The sequence below is a fragment of the Microplitis mediator genome, chromosome 1, assembly GCF_029852145.1.
Source record: "Microplitis mediator isolate UGA2020A chromosome 1, iyMicMedi2.1, whole genome shotgun sequence".
In the NCBI taxonomy this organism is placed as follows: Eukaryota; Metazoa; Arthropoda; class Insecta; order Hymenoptera; family Braconidae; genus Microplitis; species Microplitis mediator.
This window is the reverse complement of record NC_079969.1, coordinates 7,582,046-7,601,796: the sequence shown is the minus strand read 5'-3', so window position 1 is coordinate 7,601,796 and position 19,751 is coordinate 7,582,046. Positions and strand designations below refer to the sequence as shown.

The 19,751-nt window shown below is 27.3% G+C and overlaps 5 protein-coding genes across 7 annotated transcripts in view; 1 reads left to right on the top strand and 4 right to left on the bottom strand.

Annotated features, from left to right (window-relative positions):
• Positions 1 to 19,751, top strand: part of LOC130673129 (protein tincar) — a 49,440-nt gene that overhangs the window by 4,513 nt on the left and 25,176 nt on the right. For all 3 annotated transcript variants that reach the window (XM_057478166.1, XM_057478237.1, XM_057478097.1), the window contains exons 2-7: positions 4,416 to 4,965; positions 6,503 to 6,730; positions 6,813 to 6,944; positions 8,705 to 9,229; positions 9,737 to 9,936; positions 10,146 to 10,363. In XM_057478166.1, coding sequence (XP_057334149.1) covers positions 4,554 to 4,965; positions 6,503 to 6,730; positions 6,813 to 6,944; positions 8,705 to 9,229; positions 9,737 to 9,936; positions 10,146 to 10,363 — 1,715 coding nt within the window. In that variant the 5' untranslated portion in view covers positions 4,416 to 4,553. The remainder of the gene's footprint in view (positions 1 to 4,415; positions 4,966 to 6,502; positions 6,731 to 6,812; positions 6,945 to 8,704; positions 9,230 to 9,736; positions 9,937 to 10,145; positions 10,364 to 19,751) is intronic.
• LOC130675316 (uncharacterized) lies at positions 11,062 to 12,269 on the bottom strand. The gene has a single exon (XM_057480937.1). The coding sequence runs from the start codon at positions 12,260 to 12,262 to the stop codon at positions 11,108 to 11,110; it is 1,155 nt and encodes a 384-aa protein (XP_057336920.1). The 5' UTR covers positions 12,263 to 12,269; the 3' UTR covers positions 11,062 to 11,107.
• On the bottom strand, positions 14,443 to 15,640 carry LOC130675230 (uncharacterized). Its single transcript, XM_057480817.1, has one exon. The coding sequence runs from the start codon at positions 15,632 to 15,634 to the stop codon at positions 14,477 to 14,479; it is 1,158 nt and encodes a 385-aa protein (XP_057336800.1). The 5' UTR covers positions 15,635 to 15,640; the 3' UTR covers positions 14,443 to 14,476.
• On the bottom strand, positions 15,999 to 17,311 carry LOC130675014 (uncharacterized). Its single transcript, XM_057480493.1, has one exon. The coding sequence runs from the start codon at positions 17,300 to 17,302 to the stop codon at positions 16,130 to 16,132; it is 1,173 nt and encodes a 390-aa protein (XP_057336476.1). The 5' UTR covers positions 17,303 to 17,311; the 3' UTR covers positions 15,999 to 16,129.
• On the bottom strand, positions 18,257 to 19,688 carry LOC130674915 (uncharacterized). The gene has a single exon (XM_057480398.1). It carries the CDS (start codon positions 19,686 to 19,688, stop codon positions 18,498 to 18,500), a length of 1,191 nt encoding a protein of 396 aa, XP_057336381.1. The 3' UTR covers positions 18,257 to 18,497.

The following is a 19,751-nucleotide window of genomic DNA, read 5'->3' as shown; positions in this document are numbered from 1 at the left end:
AGTATAGGCTATACGTACCAGTAGGTACGTACTGAGATAGTAGATTCAGATTGTAGGTACATTGTTCTTCTCTCTATACTCTCGTACGAGTTGAGCTACGTGGACAATTCTCATGTGGACCGTATACTAGACCGTAAAGGACAATAAACTCAACCGTTTTACTCACTTACTTCTTTATTTTTTATCTTTTATTCGATAAATTTATTCATTGAATTCCACGGGGTAAAATAGGCCGTGAATAATTTTTTTTTATTTTTTGAATAAATTATCGGCAATTTTGCTTTAGATTAATTTAATTGACTGAAAAAAGACAAAATGAACTTTTTTTTTAATTGACTTATGGTAGAAACGAAATTGATTTTGAGAATGTGGGAATTATTTTGAATCAAGAATTACTTGTGGTGGGTCGAATATTAATATTGATAGTCAATTTTGAAGTAAAATTATTTTGGAAATTTTTAATAAATTTTCATATGTGAGATTTAAATTTAATATTTGAAAATTGAATGAAAAATTTTAAATTAAATCGAATGTTTGAATTTGACAATTCGAAATGTCACCAATAATTCGACTAGTAATATTCGATTTGGTTTGAACCCTACTCATCTCTAATTAGTTTTCGAAACTAAGATCCTTAAGTTTTCGTAACTCGTCTACGTTAAATCTTTTTTTTTTTAATGATATTCAAAGTGAAAAGAAAAAATTTTCAGCTGCCGTTAAAAAAGAAAATTCATTTTTTGCGGGCAAAATGGGGCATCCCCTAAAAAAAATGAAAAAAAAATTTCTGGATATTAAATAAATTGGATTAAATTAAATTTTTTTGTAAGACATTTACATAAAGGAAAATTACATTCCATATAATTATTGGATGCAAAGGAAGAAAAATAATTTTTGATAGTTTTTATCATAAAACGAGTCATAACTATTTTCGACTGGCACTCAAAAGTTTAATAAAAAAAATCAAAATAATGCTCAATTATATTTACGATCCCGAAATTAGCAGACAATTAAAAATTTTTGGATTTGTTTTTTAACACTAAATTTGAAAAAAAAAACAATCTAAAAATATGCACATGTAGAAAATTTAAAAAACTATAAGTGCAATTTTTTCAAATATTTTTTTTTTTGTAATTTATCATTTTTTAAAAAATTCAAAAATTATTAGACGTCTCCTAACTTCAGTATCATTTACATTTACAACAGTGATTTTGGAATGTTTAAAAAACAAAATTTTTTTTTTAATTTTTGGGTTACCCCGTTTTGCTTCTCCCTCTCTTAAAATGTCTATTTTTAAATCTAAATAAATTTTTTCACTTCAATATCACATTTCAAAATCGGAACTAAAAATTTTCAATATTTTCCCACTAAAAAAAAATTTATCAAAAAGGTCAAAACTTTTATTTCCGTAGTTCAAAATTTTTTATCTGTAAGTTTCTATAAAAAAATTGCTTACATCCATCAAAATTTATCTTAAAATAGAGCTTCAATATTTCAGAAAAAAATTCTTTATCACTACGGCCATTTCAGCCCAACTTACAACCCCAATAATTATTTATCGTAGAAAATGGTATAGTCTAACTCTTTATGAATATATCAACAGTACTGATGTCTCAATTATGCTACAGTGGAAAACGATGTCTTGGGTACTAATAATGATGATTGATTATCTTATTAATTAATTAAGAAAACTTAATAATTGATAACATTGATCGTGATTTATTATTCAATCCCCAAATTGGTGAATCACTCTTTCTTCCTCTCTCTTTCTCTCTCAAAACAGGATGAATCACCATGTCTAAGGGCATATATATCTATAAATATATAACGGCATCTATATATGTCTATATGTATAAGTATGTGTGTATAAACACGTAAAGGGGAACTTTGAACCCGAGAATCTGCGTTTACGTTCGCATGGCAGGTTCACCCCTATGGTATCTTTGGAGATACGATGGCATGACTACCCATGACATGACACACACCCACGCCCCTATATATACATCTACATATATATATATTGTCATACATATTTTCCTTGTTCCGTCTCACTTTTCCCCTTTAGCGAAATGGGGGAATCGTAACACGTAAGACGTTTTCCTCTTCTTTATGCGTTTGGGCATCGATTTTCTTGAGATTACGCCGGGGGAATACGAAGTTGAGTGTTCGTACAGTCGGATAAATTTTATTTTTATTTTACTATATTTTTTATTTTTCGTAGTTCGTAAATGCATACTGAGCGTTTGCTTTGGAGTGTCATTGCCCTGTGATAACAAATTTTATTTTTATCGATTTTTTTAACTTGATGGACATCTTGATATTAAATACGGGGATTAAAATTTTAAATCATGGAGGTTAATAATTTATGAGGTTTCAGGTATTTTTATAATGGATTCTTGATGTTGAGGAAGTTGGTTGAAGAGGGTGATGAATTTTCTAGTGGTTAAAGGGTTAATGAAAAATTTTTTTGAATTACAGGTTTAAATAAATAAATTTTGAGGATTTCTTAGTTGGTTTAGATGAAAAATTTAATTTTCTATTGAATGAAATTTTCAAATTAAAAAAAAAAAAAAATAGGAATTACTCCAAAATTTTTTTTTTTACTACCATCTTTCAAAACTTAAAATTTCCTCTCACATGAGTACCCACATCGATATATTTTCACTGCATAAAAAAAATTAGAAATTCAAACAAAAACATTCAAAATCTCAAATTTAAAAAAATATAGGAGTTACCCTGAATTTTTTTTTATTACTACCATCTTTCAAAATTTTAAATTTCCTCTCACATGAGTACCCACATATATTTTCACTGCATAAAAAAAATACAAAATTCAAACAAAATCTCAAAATTAAAAAAAATTTTTTTTTTTTACTTTCATTCTCTTTAAAATTGATTTTTCTTTCAAATGAGTACCCACATAAATATATTTTATACAAAATTTTGAAAAAATTTTTTTAATTTTACGTCATAAATTTACTGAGTTTAAATCCAAAGCAAATAAAAAAAAATGAATATAATAACCCGTGCTGCTAATTAAATAAAAGTTAATCGAATAATTACTCATTAGCACGCGATTAAAGTGATGGCAAGTGTTAGGGTCCCGCATATTAAATGTTGTTACTCGTTATAATTGTAATAGAGTAAATTGTATTGTCTACCAGGACATAATACACTTGAACATGATATGAGTGGAGTGGAGTAAAAAAGGGAGAGTTTTAAAATGTAAAAGTTAAAGAGAGATTGAGGTATGAAGAATAATACAAGTAAGAGGGAGAAAGGCAGTTCATACATTTCAAGTATGTAGTTCCCTTATATTACTCAACACCCAACACTCAACACTTAACACCTATTCTCTTTCCATGGCCTTTCTCTCTACTGACTAGACTCTGACACTTGTTTTTTTTTTTTTTTATTTTTAATATTTTATTTTCCCTTTTTACTTTTTAAACGTCAACTTAACTCTATACGACTCTTACTTATGCTCTATAGACGCCCTAAGAGAGAGTGTCATTGCGTGCACTCAACAGTAAAAAACTAGAAGCCACTTTGCTTAAGCCGTCTTTTATTTTTTTTCCACCTATTGTTTTTCCCAATCGGGGCGTTATACAAAAGCTTAAGCTTAACGTTCTTGTGCCCTCGATATCTACAATATTTATTTTAGTTACTGTTGGGACAAATTTGCCGGCACTCATCAAAAGAATTTATTAAAATAAATTTATCGATTAAAAAGGAGGAAAATAAGAAATATTAAATTTATTAGATATTTTTATCTACTGATCAAAGTATAGTGTTGTTGGTACTCATTCAAGAGGAAATTTCATTTTTTATCAGAATATTGAGAAAAAAATTTTTTTTCATAAATTTAAAAAATTTTAATTTTTATTAATTTAAAAAATTTTAATTGTACTGTCAGTACTCATTTTACAGTAAACCGAATTCTAATACGGAAGGAAAAAAAATTTTTTCGAATTTAATTTCGAAAAATTTTGATTTTCGAATTTTGAACAAATTTTTTATTTAAATATATCGATGTGGGTACTCATTGCAGAGTAAATAAAATTCTGAACATGATAAAGAGAAAAAAAAAATTTTGTGGAATTTTAATTTTTCAAATTTTTTCAAAAATTTTTTTTTTCTAAACCTGGGATTGTGGGTACTTTTTCCAAAGGAAATTACCAACCAAACACTCTAGTACTATTGAAAAGTAAAAAAATTCATGTGCGTCTTCAAAATATCAAAATTTTTTTTTTTATTAAAAAATATTTATAAGTACTGACAAAAAAAATTAATTATCAACTTTCGTGTCAATAATTAATTTTGAGATCAGTGTAAAAAAATTTTAAGCCTTATTTATTTAAAAAAAAATTTCTACCCTTGCATAAAATAAAAATAAAATAATAATTTTATAATTACAGGCTATCAAGTAACGTAAGCATGTTACCGAATCCAGCGAGAACAAAGACCTCACAAGCTCATTAGTATATTAAAAAGCAAAAAGAATAGATACATATGGAAAAAATTACCGAATTACTTTCATTATCACAATCGGTAAAATGTCGATGACCGGAAGTCTGATGGGTTACGAGAACAACAATGAGATAAACCAACTAAAATGTAATAACAAAAAATACCAACAGAAGTCAACTTTAATAACGGCATCGTCAACAACCGCACCATTACCAATGACGTTAACAAGTACCACAACAATGATTGCTTCAACCCCAATAACAACAACAAATGTTAATACGACAACAACAATTAATACCTCTGTCAATAAACAACGGGAGTATGCTTCTAATTTACGGCGTAGTGAACGTATTGGTAATAATAACAATAATAGTTCACGAAATAAACGAGAAACTTGTAATCGTGGTCATGCTAATGGATTATGGTCTGTTTGGTATGGAATACTTGTTGTTACATTGCAAGCATATATTGCAACAAGATGTGCTAAACGATTTGTTGGTAAGAATTTAAATCATTTTTGAAAAACAGAGGAAATAAAAAAATGCTGTCCCCGAAATTACACCAGGTGGCATTTTGAGCCCAGACTATTTTCAATTGATTTTTTTGAAATTTTCCCGCTGAAAATTGGACTATTCACTGACTTTTGAGATCTTCCCGTAAAAAATGAATCATATATGCGCCATATATGATTCCTATATGCTCAATATATGACGTATAGATCGTATATATTTTATATATGGGCGTCTGTGACATATATGTAGCATATACATGGCCATGTATGAAATTTAACTTATATATGGGTCATATGTGCTTCAAATATGGATCATATATATAATATATGTTCCATTTATGGGCATATATGATACATGCATTGATCATATATGTATCATATATAGCTAATTGTCATATATGATATATATGTGAACCACATATGACATATTTATGGACCATATATCGCATATACGTGGATCACATATGACATATATATGGACCATATGTGGCATATATGACATATATATGGACTATGTGTGTCATATATGAACAACATATGGTATATACATGACATACATGAACCATATATGACTTATATATACATGACATATATGAACCATACATGACATTTATGAACCATATATGACATACATATGGATCACATACAGCATATATATGGTTCATATATGTCATACAGATGGCTTATATGTACTTTATACATGGGACATCTATGACATATGTAGAATATATGGCTATATATGAAATTTAACCTATGTGTGGGTCATATGTGCTTCAAATATGGATCATATATATTTCATTTACGGGCATATATGTTTACATTGATCATATATGTAGCATATATAGCTAATCGTCATATATGCCATATATGTGGACCACAGATGACATATATATGGTCCATATGTGATATATCTGAACCACATACGGTATATATATATATATATGACATCTATGAACCGTTTATCACATATATATGGACCATATATAGCATATATATAGTTCATATCTGACATACATATGGATCATATATACTTTATACATGGACATTTATGACATATGTAGAATATATGGCCATGTATCAAATTTGACCTAGATAGATCATATATACTCCATATACTCATATATATACTCTATATATGAGTATATCTGACGCATATATATACAATTTGAGTACATAGCCATATATGATCCATTCCGCACGAGTTCTAATTACTTATAAATATTGAAAATTTAAAAAATGGCGCGTTCTTGAGTGAAAAATTTTTTTTTTTAAATTGAAAAAATTTGATATGACCAAATTTGTAATTTTTTCTAGAAGTAAAAAATATGTTGCAGAATTTATGAAAAAAATTTTCAAAACTCTTCGAGTCTCGGTATTTTTTTAAGCTGCGGTCAAAATGTCACCTATAACTCCTAAGCCATTCCACAGACATGTGTAATTTAAGAGTTTCGGTCATGTTAAAATTTTCCCTATTCTCTGACGCAATTTATCAATCAGCGTTGATCTTAAATAAATTAATTACAGCATATTTATCATTGCCATGGCCGACGGATGTGCAACCACCAAAATTTGAACTACATGTCTGTATCGTTCTAACGGGAACCGGCGTACTGTTGCTACCAATATTGTTGGCGGCGGCATTTTTGAAGCTGGGTAATTTCGCCAATGATGGTATTAAGCTCGGTAGACATACTAGCACGTGTACACGTGATCCACCGGCAACTTTATTGGGTAATAATGCTGTTGACAATGGTACATATATATTTATTAGCGGCTTTTAGTTACTATTATATATTTATTCAATATTAATCATAATAATTATTATTATTGTAAGGTTTAGCTGGAAGTTTATGGAAACATGGCGGACCAACTGCAGCATTTGTACATCTTTGTACGGCAATGTGCTTTTTATTACCAACATTATTAATGGAAGCACGTCTTATTTATGCTGGATTTTTACCAAAAGGTATTTTTAATTAATGTATATTTTTTTTCTCAACTTCTTTCTTAGACTTAATTTAAAAAAAAAGTATTTTTTGAATTTTGAATTAAAATTTTTTACTCATGGAACTCATTGCCCAGTAAATTAAATATTAGACAACCCCGCGTAAAAAAAATTTGTTAAAAAAATATTCGAAAAAAGTTCGATATGTGGAACTTCTAAACTTGAGACAAATTATAACTTTTTTGGAAATTTGTAATTTTGATAGTAAAATAAAAAAAAGTTTATCTAGGACTTTATTTAAGTAAATTTTGAAAAAAAAAATCTGAAAACCGCCTGACTCTGCGGGCCAGCCCCAAAACTTTCCGCTGTTTTTGAGCTGAGGGAGCTCGAAGACATTACTACCTGTAAATTTTTGAGCTCTTCGAGCTCAAAGAACTGTCAAACCGACAAAATAAACGTTTCACTGAAAAATAATAATTTTTGTCCGACGATATCTTCGAAATGAATTAACCGATTTAAAATTGAATAGATTTTAGAGTCGATCGGTCATGTAGTTTACAAGTTATACGAAAAATAAAAATAAAAAAATAATTTTTTTTTAAATTTTTGCGGATAACTCATATTTTGCGGATAAGCCACTTGCCCGATTTGCCTCAAAATGTAATCAGTTTCAAATCTTGGTGAGCTTTTTCGATTGCCACCTACAACGCTTAAGGAGGGTCTCTAGTAATTTTTCTCCAAGCTTTTCTCTCAAACTAAACTTCCAAACGCGAAACTAAGAACGAGGCTCAATGCAGTACTCTATAAACTAGCAGTCTACGTTTTGATTTTTGAAAAATGTTTATTTATTTAAGACAGAAATCTGGACAGAGTTTCCATTTACTGCGCAAGTAGAACAAGGATAGTTCCGTTTGTTGACTTGAGTGTGATAGAGAAAAAAGTTCAGACCCCTCTTAAGTCTTGGTGAGCCCTTTCGTTGCCACCCCAAGAACGTTCTAATCGGTTGATTCGTTTCAAAGATATCGTCAGACAAAAAAAGTTCACACACACGATTCCACACACTCACACACATACACACGGACGTCCATCCGGAAACGACGGGATCTGATGAAAACTCGATTTTTAAAAATCGGACCGAAACCTATAATTTCCCTTTTTTTTTTAAATTTGCAATTTTCATAGCGGGAAGTTAAAAAAAAGAACGTGAAAGAAAGAGCTTGAAAAGCTCATAAAAAAAAATTGTATACAAGAGTATTGTCAAGCTCGAAAACAACGAGAAGTTTCTGGGGCTGGCCGGCAGGGTCAACCGTTGCCCAGATTTTTCTTTAAGTAGCGAGCCCTTGGTCTAGATTTTCTATCGGATTTCTCTAAGATTGAGCTTTTCCATATCTACATATATCGCGTGCCAAATGCCAAAAGGGCGTATCACAGCAGTTAGATAGGGCTCCATGCCAAAAGGGCGTATAAAAAATTTTTTTTTGCCATTCTTTTTAGAATCGCTCGAAACGTAAAGATCTGCAGAAAAAAAATTTTTGACGTACTAACGCCAAAAGGGCGTATCTGAAGATATACGCCCTTTTGGCTTTGGAAATTATTTTTTTATTTTGAGGCTTAGAACATGTTTACAAAACGATTGGCACCAAAAAAAAAAAATTATACGCTTTTTTGGTTCTTCAAAGCCAAAAGGGCGTATAACTTTTATACGCCCTTTTGGCATTTGGCACGCGATATATTTAATAACATAATAATAATAATAATAATAATAATAAATATTTTTTCAGATGCAATATGGCGGACTGATCTCGATTGGATAGTAGTCCATCGCGATCGTCTAATTTACCTAAACTTTATGAATCCATCTGGCAATATAAATATAAACAATTACACAACCAACAGTACTTACAATAATAATAATATCAATATCAATAATAATAATCCATTTTTAATAACAAATATCGAAGAAAGTGATTTAAATAATGATAATATTTTAAATACTACTAGTGGATTTAATGCAACTAATCCACTTAATTTTACAATATCAAGTACTACTAAAATAAATAATAATAATAATCGTGGGTCGACTGAATTTTTAATAAGAAATGATCACAGTAGAGCAACTAGTCCCATACCAATCGCAAGAAATAAAAAAATAATATACATAAAAACTCGCGATTTAAATTTAAATGACAGTAAAATTGACAAAGACGGAGATGCACAAAAAAAAATAAATAATATGACTGCATATAATTTACCATATGTGATAAATAGTATCGCGGATTTGGACCGCATTGATACTGATACTAATGGTAATTATTTTATTTAATTAATTTATTTTAATTACATAGTAAATTAATACTCCGAAAAAATAAATTTAGGAAAAAATTAAATTTTTAGTGAATCTATCGATTTTAGAAAAAAATTTTTGGAACAAAAATGGTAGGAAATTTAATTTGCTACAAAAAAGGTCCTCTAGTTCATCTACGTATTCCTGATAGTTTTGAAGTTATAGACAAAATAAACAGGAGATGAATTAATTTTATAAATTTATATAGTAAATTTTTTTTTTTCTAATCAAGCTGCAATAACTTCGAAATAATTGGGTGTACGTAAAAATGCAATGAGACCTTTTTTGTAGAGAATTTAATAAGCTAAAAAATTGTAAACATGCATTTTTGGCGTATCTTCATTAGTTTGTTTAGAATTTCAATTTTTTCACTTCAACTTTCAAAATTTTTATATCATCGTGCTCCGGCCCTAATTACCCCTAAGTTAATGACTATGAACATAAAAGTAATGACTCAAAATTTTTTTAGATGATACCCAAGATGACAGAAAAAATTTTATAAGCCTCGAGTTCTTGAATTATGCAATAGCACTCGCTGTTTACTCAGTTCGATATCCTGCAGTATTTTGGTCTTGCAACAAAGCCATTGGTACAATATTTAGTATACAATTATTTATTAACTCAGTACAAAGTTTAATAAGCTATGCTGGTATGTCCGTACTATATAAAGTAAGTACCCATAATTAACAATTTTTCGTATAAAAAAAAAAAAAAATTCGAGAAAATTTCAAAATAATTAAAAATTCATGACTTTGAATTCAAATTTAAATTAAAGTTACGAATTATTAAAAATTTTCAAGTTTATATGAATTGTTTTTTTTTGCAGTTAATTAATTAATTGATTAAATAATTAATGAATTTGGTTTAATTTTTTATAGGTACAAGTATTAGGGCCACATAAAGTATTAAATTTAGTACGAAATCGTGTCCAGCCGACACCAATTTACTCAAGTCGTTTACAAAAAGTTGTGACAAATTTATTTGGTGATACGACACATTTATTACTTAACCCACATGTCACACTAGCATTATTTGCATTGTCATCTTTGTTGATTCTATGCTCAAGTATGGTGACTTATCTTTACGCTTATGGAAGGTAAGAATTTTTCAAATTATTACTGTACTTATTAATTATTAATCATTAAAAATATTATTATTATTGTGATTAATTATTAACTATTAATTATTGAGAATTTTTGATTTGTATTATTTAAATTTTCTTAACCGAAATTAGGGAAAAATTGAGTAATTAATTGAATTATTTTTTTTTTTAATCAATAAATATTCCAATTCGCGGATCGCGGATTTTTATTAATGAATTGATGATGAAAAAATAATTTGAATATAGGGTTGTGGGTACTCTTTCCAGAGGAAATTTTATGGTAAACATGAAAATATAAGTGAAAATTATATATGTGGACTGAAGGGTAATTCGGTCATAGAATTTTTAAGGAAAAATTTTTTTTTTTTTACTATAAAGATTTTTAAATTTAATTGATTAGAATATTCGTGACTGAAATTAATATAATAATTAAATAATTAATTTTTTTTTAATTTGCGAAAATTGCGGATTTTTATCAAAGTATTAAAGATTGAAAAATTGATTTGAATACCGGGTTGTGGGTACTCTTTCTAAAGGAAATTGTATTCAAGACTTGAAATTCGGGGTGAAAATGATATATATTGACTGACGGGGGTTATATAGACAGAGAGTATCAACGGAGAATTTTATTTTCTGAACTATTGAAGTTTATAATCACTAAAAAAAAAAGTAATTTTTTAATAATCAATTAATAACTTCGTCATTATGATTCATTTTTCATAAATCATCAAAATCATTTTATAACCATTCCAAATCATCAGAATTAAGTAACGGTAATTCATTATTATCATCTATTATAAATTGATTAACCAAGTCATCATCAATATTATCATTTAATTTCGTTTCACACAACCGATTCCTAACCTCATATTTATAAAACTCATTAGATACTATCCAATTAACCATATTAATTCCGCTATCATCCGCACATATATTTTTATTACTGTCCTCATGCGTATGATACTGACAGATGAATTTAATATCATTATTTTCCACATAATTACACTCTTCCAAAGAAATGACGTCAAATCGTTTAATATTTGGAACAATTTTGCTCAATAGATTGAAATAATCCAAATTTTTAACATAAATTATTTTAATATCATGATGATTTAAAACTTTAATAATTTTTTCATTTATACGAAACAATTCATAGTTACCATCTTCATACTTGATTCCGAAATTATCATAATGAATATCATTGAATTGATTTTTAACAATTTCATTCATAGAACTAGATAAATAATTTGCCGGCTTAGTAACATATAATTTATGATAAATAATATTGCCATCATTACTTAATCCGTAAATACTCAGTTCTTTAATTATTAATTCACTATCATGATCATAATAACCAGTGAAATAGATAACTAATTGCATATTTGTACGTAAATTTATTTTATTTACTTTACGTTTTATTAACCAATCAGCCATTAATTTAGCATTATCACTCGCGCAATAATTATTTGATTTATTAATATGATGAGGACAATTTGTTTCAGTCAATTCGTAATCATCATTGAAACCTAAATCACTCATTAATTTTATTTCATTACAATTGAAGTTGCTGTCATCGATAAAACTTATCAATTTAATTAATTGCTGACCATTTCGCACGTAAATTCTACTGTGTGCATTAATCACTTTTTTCAATTTTTTACGTAATCGATATAATGGATATGAACTATGAGTTTCTATGATACCGAATTTATCAATAAAATTTTTGTAACTATTAGTGTCCGGAGGCGACAGAACAGAAATCATTGGATCTTTAACAACTATGATTGGGCCATATGTTACTGTCAAATTAACTAATCGACACAAACGAAATTCTCTTATTATAAATTTATTTCCAAAATTATAATAACCGCTGAAATCAATAACTGTTTTCATTGTTGTAAAGTTATATTTCTTCTAATATAACGATAGTAAAATAGAAAAAAAATAAACTTGCTTTCGATTGTCTACACATGCGTGTATTACTTTCACATATAATTCACACATGAGACAATTATTTTTTTACTGAGAGAGGTAGTAATTAGAAAAGCTTCCGATAGTCAGGCAAAGGCATTTAGGTTATGTATCTGAAGATCAAAACGTTTTTTGCGCAACAAAAATGAAGAAAATTTATGTAATTTGACTGCAAAACATTTTAGAAATCTAGATCCAGTAGATTTTTTACTTTTCATTTGGTTTTTTAATTTTCGTTCCGTGAAAAACGTTTCGATCTTCAGGTACATTTCAGGTTAAGTTATGAAAAGACGAAGGAAGTGTATTAGGAGACAGTTTCGTATCCCTGATTAAAAAAGTGAATTGAAAAGTATTGAAAATTATTTCAATTCTTTTCAATCCCTCGGCGGTTTTGGAAAGTATTGAATGGAATTGAAATTTCGATCGTTTGAATACTTTCCAATTCCAAAGTGGAATTCGAAAGTATTGAAAAGAATTTAATCTTTCATCATTTCATCATCGGATGATTTAGGTATTGAGAAGGATTCAGAAAGATTCAAAAATTTCAATTCATTTCAATCTTTTTCAATCCCACACTTGATCCGAAATATCGGATTATTTAGGTATTGAGAAGGATTCGGAAAGATTAAAAAATTTCAATTCATTTCAATCTTTTTCAATCCCACACTTGATCCGAAATGTCGGATTATTTAGGTATTGAGAAGGATTCAGAAAGATTAAAAATATCAATTCATTTGAATCTTTTTCAATTCCTAGGAAGTTCAGAAATTCTTTTATTATTTTGGGATTGAAAAGTATTCATTTTATGTCAAAATGAAAACCTTGGGGTATAGAAAGTATTCGAAAGGATTCATTTCTCATCTTTTTCAATACTTTTTAATTCACTTTTTTAATCAGGGATTACATTACACATTTTTGATGATATATTAACCAGATATATTAAATATTTCTTCTATAATTTTATAAAAAAGTATTAAAATATTGGATCAAACAGCGATTTTTCAAATTTTGAGATGTTTAATTGGATTTATCTCGAAAACTACTAGCTCTACGGTAATGACTTACAAGACTTTTTTTTGTAGGGAATCAAATTCCCTACAAAAAAGTCCTGTACAATTTTGATGTAAAGTTAGTGGTTTGCGAGTAAAATGAAATAAACCATGAAATTTTAGAAAAAATAGGCTTTAAGATTTTTTACCAGTGAGGCCGGATACAAAACATAAATTAGCTACAAGCACTTTTAAAAAGGAAAGATTCCTTTGTGATTTCCACCTATGGTCGATCAAATATCTTGAAATGCCGCAAAGCTATAAATAATTAAAGAAAAAAAAAAATTTTAATTTACGTATTAATTGAATGGAAAAATTTTAAGTTCGTTAAGCGAGTACTTAAAATTAAAATTAAGAGCTCATCTTTAGTGAGAATTTTTTTTTTAATGTGTACAATGATATTTTGACACGAGACAAAAAAATAGTCATGTCAAACGGAGCACCCTAATCCCCACTAAAATAAAACAAAAGGATCTAAACAACAGAATCTGGCACGTGATTTTTATGGGTCAATAGTCAGTAAGAAAAAAAATCTTTCCTGATTAAAAACTTTGATTAAATCTGATTGAAAAATTCTAATCGAATTCAATCCGGGATTTTCGATTGACTTTTAATGGAAAAAATAATCAATAAAAAATTATTATTTTCTGGTTGAATCTGATGACAAAATTTCAATCGGAAAATAATAAACATTTCATTTCAATTGAATCCGATCGAAAGTCAATCGGTTATTCGAAACGCTCACGAGTGCATTCCGATTGGCCGATTGAATTCGATAGAGGTCCGATGAAGTTTCAATCAGATTCAATCGAAGTTTTTAATTAAAGCTCACTTAAATGTATTCAAGTGTCAAGTAGTCCGTAAAAATTATTCGGAAACATGTGTAAATATAAAGAAAAATTTTTTGAATAAATTGAATGGTTTTAAAATTATCGAAAAAGTTGTAGATTAATGAATTTTCAAAACTTGTGAATAATTACAAAATTTAAGTATTATTTTGAAAAAAGAAAAAAAAATTAATTTTTTTATAAGCAATTAATAATTCGAAGTCATTATGCTTAATTTTTTATAGATCATCAAAATCATTTTATAACCATTCCAAATCATCAGAACTAATTGATGGTAATTCATTATTATCATCCATTATAAATTGATTAACCAATTCATCATCAATATTAATATCATCGTGTAACGAAGTTCCAGAAAACCGATTCCTAACCTCAGATTTATAAAACTCGTTGGTTAGTATCCAATTAACCATATTAACTGTGCTGTTATCGACGCATATATTTTTATTATTATCCTTATGTGTATGATACCCACAATTGGTATTTATATCATATGTATCAATATAATTGTAATCTTCCAAACAAATAACGTCAAATCGTTTAATATTTGCAACAATTTTACTCAATAGATTGTAATAATAATAATTTTTAACATAAATTATTTCAATGTCATGATGAAGTAATATTTTACGAATTTTATTATTAACTCGAAATAATTCACAGTTTCCATCTTCATACTTAATTCCAAAATTATCATAAAAATTATTATTGTAATTATTTTTATTAATACGATTTATAAAACTAATTGGATTATTTACTGGTTTAGTAACATATAGTTTATGATAAATAATTTTACCGTCATTACTCAATCCAACAATACTTAATTCTTTAATTGTAAGTTCATTCTTATAATCATAATAACCGCTGAAATTAATTACTAATTGCATATTATTTAATAATTTTAATTTATCTAATTTTTTGTGTCGTAACCAATCAGCCATTAATTTCGCATTATCACCCGCGCAATAATTATTTGATTTATTAATATGATGAGGACAATTAGTTCCAGTCAATTCATAATTATCATCGAAACCTAGATCACTCATTAATTTTACTTCATTAAAATTGAAGTTGCTGTCATCGATAAAACTTATTAATTTACTTAACTGCTCGGCATTTCGCACATAAATCTTACTGTTTTTATTAATCACTTTTTTCAATTTTTGACGAAATTCATACAATGAATATAAACCATGTGTGTGTTTGATACCGAATTTATTAATAAAATTTTTGTAACTATTATATTCCGGTTGCGACAAAACAGAAAATAATGGATCTTTAATAACTATGATTGGGTCATCTATTACTTTCAAATCAATTAATCGGCACAAACAAAATTCTCTTATTATGAATTTATTTTTAAAATTATAACCGCTGAAATCAATAACTGTTTTCATTGTTATAAAGTTATATTTCTTCTAATATAACAATAGTAAAATAGAAAAAAAATAAACTTGGTTTCAATTGTCTACACATGCCTGTATTACTTTCACATACAACTTCATTCTCATAAAACCTCCCGATGAAAAAAGATTTTATACAATTGTATAAAATTATATACAAAAAATGGCCCGATCCAATTGTATATAACTGTATAAAAATTGTATACAATTCTATACAAAATGTATACAAGTCTATATAATTATATACAATTCTATATAATAGCAATATATAGAATTGTATATAATTATATAGATTTGTTTACAATTTGTATAGAAGTGTATATAATTTCTATACAAATTGTATACAATTAGATCGGGCCATTTTTTCGATCCAATTTATATGTAGTCTATATATAATTGTATAAAATTTTTTTTCATCGGGCTGTATGAGAAATTTATGAAAATTTGTAGAATTTTATAAGATTTTCTAAGTAGCGAATGAATATAATTTTATGAAAATTTCAAGTCATCAGAAGTAATTAAAGGTAATTCATCATTATCATTTATTATGAATTGATTAACCATTTCATCATCAATATCATCATTCTCATCAATATTTACATCATCGTCTAATGTAATATCAGCAAACCGATTCCTAACCTCAGATTTATAAAACTCGTTGGTTAATATCCAATTAACCATATTAACTGCGCTATTATTCACACATATATTTTTACTATTATCCTCATGTTTATGATACTCACAATTAGTGGATATATCATATGTTTCGACATAATTATAATCTTCTAAACAAATAAAGTCATATATTTTGATATTATTAACAACTTTGCTCAATAGATAGCGATAATAATAATTTTTAACATAAATTATTTTGATATCGTAATGAAATAATATTTCAAGAATTTTAATAATTATACATTTTGATTCATAATTACCATCTTCGTACCTAATTCCAAAATTATTATAATAATTATCATATTTTTTTTTATTAATATCATTTATGAAATTATTTGAATGATATACTGGCTTAGTAACATATAGTTTATGATAAATAGTTTTACCGTCATTACTTAATCCAACAATACTTAATTCTTTAATAGTAAATTCATTTTTATAATCATAATAACCGCTGAAATTAATTACTACTTGCATTTTATTTAATAATTTTAATTTATCTAATTTTCGTTTTCGTAACCAATTCATCATTAATTTCGCATTATCATGCGCACAATAATTATTCGATTTATTAATATGATGAGGACAATTTGTTTCAGTCAATTCATGGCTATCATCAAATCCTAAATCACTTAATAGTTTTATTTTGTCAGATTGATATTTGTTGTCGTTGATAAAACTTATTAATTTACTAAACTGTTGTCCATTTCGTACGTAAATAATACTATTTCGATCAATTATTGATTTCAATTTCTGACGTAACCGATGTAATGGATACGAATTATGAGCCTTTGTAATACCGACTTTATCAATAAATTTTTTGTAACTTTTATTTTGCGGTCGAGATGAAATAGAAGTAGTTGGATCGTCAGTGATTATTGTTGGTTCAGAAGTTACTGTTAAGTGTTTCATTTGACACAAGCTAAATTCTCTTATTATAAATTGGCTTTTTAAATAGTAGCCACTAAAATCGATAACTATTTTCATTATTATATATTTACTTATTTCTTCTAATATAACGATAGTAAAAAAGAAAAAAATTTTAATTTATCCATCTTAAGTTCTGTATTCTAACGTTTGGTGGCGCGAATAAATTGAAGTTTGCCGCGTGAGCCTTAGGTTAATGCTGCCAGCGTTTGACTGTATTGAACATAAATATCCCCACTTGAAGAAAACAAAGGATCTAAACAACAGAATCTGGCACGAGGTCTTTATGGGTCAATAGTCAGTAAGAAAAAAAATCTTTCCTGATTAAAAACTTTGATTGGATCTGATTGAAAAAGTCTAATTGAATTCAATCGGGAATTTCCGATCGACATTCAATCGGAAAAATGATCGATAAAAAATTATTATTTTCTGATTGAATCTGATGACAAAATTTCAATCAGAAAATAATGAACATTTTATTTCAATTGAATCCGATTGAAAATCAATCGGTTAATCGAAACGATCACGAGTGCATTCCGATTGGCCGATTGAATTCGATAGAGTCCGATCATGTTTAAATCAGATTCAATCGAAGTTTTTAATTAAAGCTCCATTGAATGTATTCAAGTGTCAAGTAGTCCGTAAAAATTATTCGGAAAAATGTGTAAATATAAAGATAAATTTTTTGAATAAATTCAATGGTTTTAAAGTTATCGAAAAAATATTAAATTAATAAATTTTCAAAACTTGTGAATAATGACAAAAATTACTTATTATTTGACAAAAAGAAAAAAAATGTAATTTTCAATAAGCAATTAATAATTCCTAGTCATTATGATTAATTTTCCATAACCCTGATTAAACAACTGAATTCGACCGAATTAAAAATTTTAATTCTGTTATATTCTGTCGAATTCTGCAAAGCAGAATTCAACTGAATTTAAAATTTAAATTTGTATTAAACAGAATAAAACCGATTTAAAAATTTCAAATTCGTTGTAATTCAGTTTAATTCGGATTCAGAACCAGAAATTGGAGAATTATTTTCGAATTAATCAGAATTAAACCGAATAGAATTATTTAAATTCATTTTAATTTGGAAAAATTCTGGTTTTCCTGCCGAATTAGACAGAATTCATTTTTAAGTTAGATACGGAATTAACAGAATGAATCTGAATTAAATAGAATTAAAAATTTAATTCTGTTTAATACGATCGAATTTAGTTGTTTAATCAGGGAGATCATCAAAATCGTTTTATAACCATTGCAAATCATCAGAACTAATTGATGGTAATTCATTATTATCATCTATTATAAATTGATTAACCAATTCATCATCAATATTAATATCATCGTTTAACGAAGTTCCAGAAAACCGATTCCTAACCTCAGATTTATAGAACTTGTTGGTTAGGATCCAATTAACCATATTAACTGCGCTGTTATCGACGCATATATTTTTATTATTGTCGTCATGTTTATGATACCCACAATTGGAATAAATATCATATGCATCAATATAATTGTAATCTTCCAAACAAATAACGTCAAATCGTTTAATATTTGCATCATCATATTTTCCAATATTATCAATAATTTTACTCAATAAATTGTAATAATAATGGTTTTTCACATAAATTATTTTAATATCGAAATTAATTAATAATTTGCTAATTTTTATATCTATACGAAACAAATCACAGTTACCATCTTCATACTTAATTCCGAAATTATCATAATAAATATCATTGTATATATTTTTAACACTTTCATTCATAAAACTATTAGTTGAATCATTTGCTGGTTTACTAACATATAGTTTGTGATAAACAATATTACCATCATTATTTAATCCACGAATACTCAGTTCTTTTATTATAAATTCATTTTTTAAATCATAGTATCCGCTGAAATTAATAACCAATTGCATATTTGTACGTAATCGTATTTTATTTACTTTACGTTCTATTAACCAATCAGCCATTAATTTCGCATTATCACCCGCGCAATAATTATTTGATTTATTAATATGATGAGGACAATTTGTTCCAGTTAATTCATAGTTATCATCGAAACCTAAATCACTTAATAGTTTTATTTTGTCAGATTGATATTTCCTGTCGCTAATAAAACTCATTAATTTACTTAATTGGTGATCATTTCGTACGTAAATAAGATCATTTTGAACAATTATAAGCTTCACTTTTTGACGTAATTGATTCATTGGATATAACTGATTAGTGTTTTTAATACCAAATTTTTCCATAAAATTTTTGTAACTATTATTGTACGGTTGCGACGGAACAGAAAATTGCGGATCTTTTGCGATTATTATTGGCTTAGTTATCACTCTTAAATTAACTAATCGGCACCAACAAAATTCTTTTATTATAAATTTATTCCTGAAATAGTAACCGCTGAAATCAATAACTACTTTCATTTTCATAAATTTATATTTCTTCTAATATATATATATAGTAAAATAGAAAAAAAATTCTTTACTCATCTA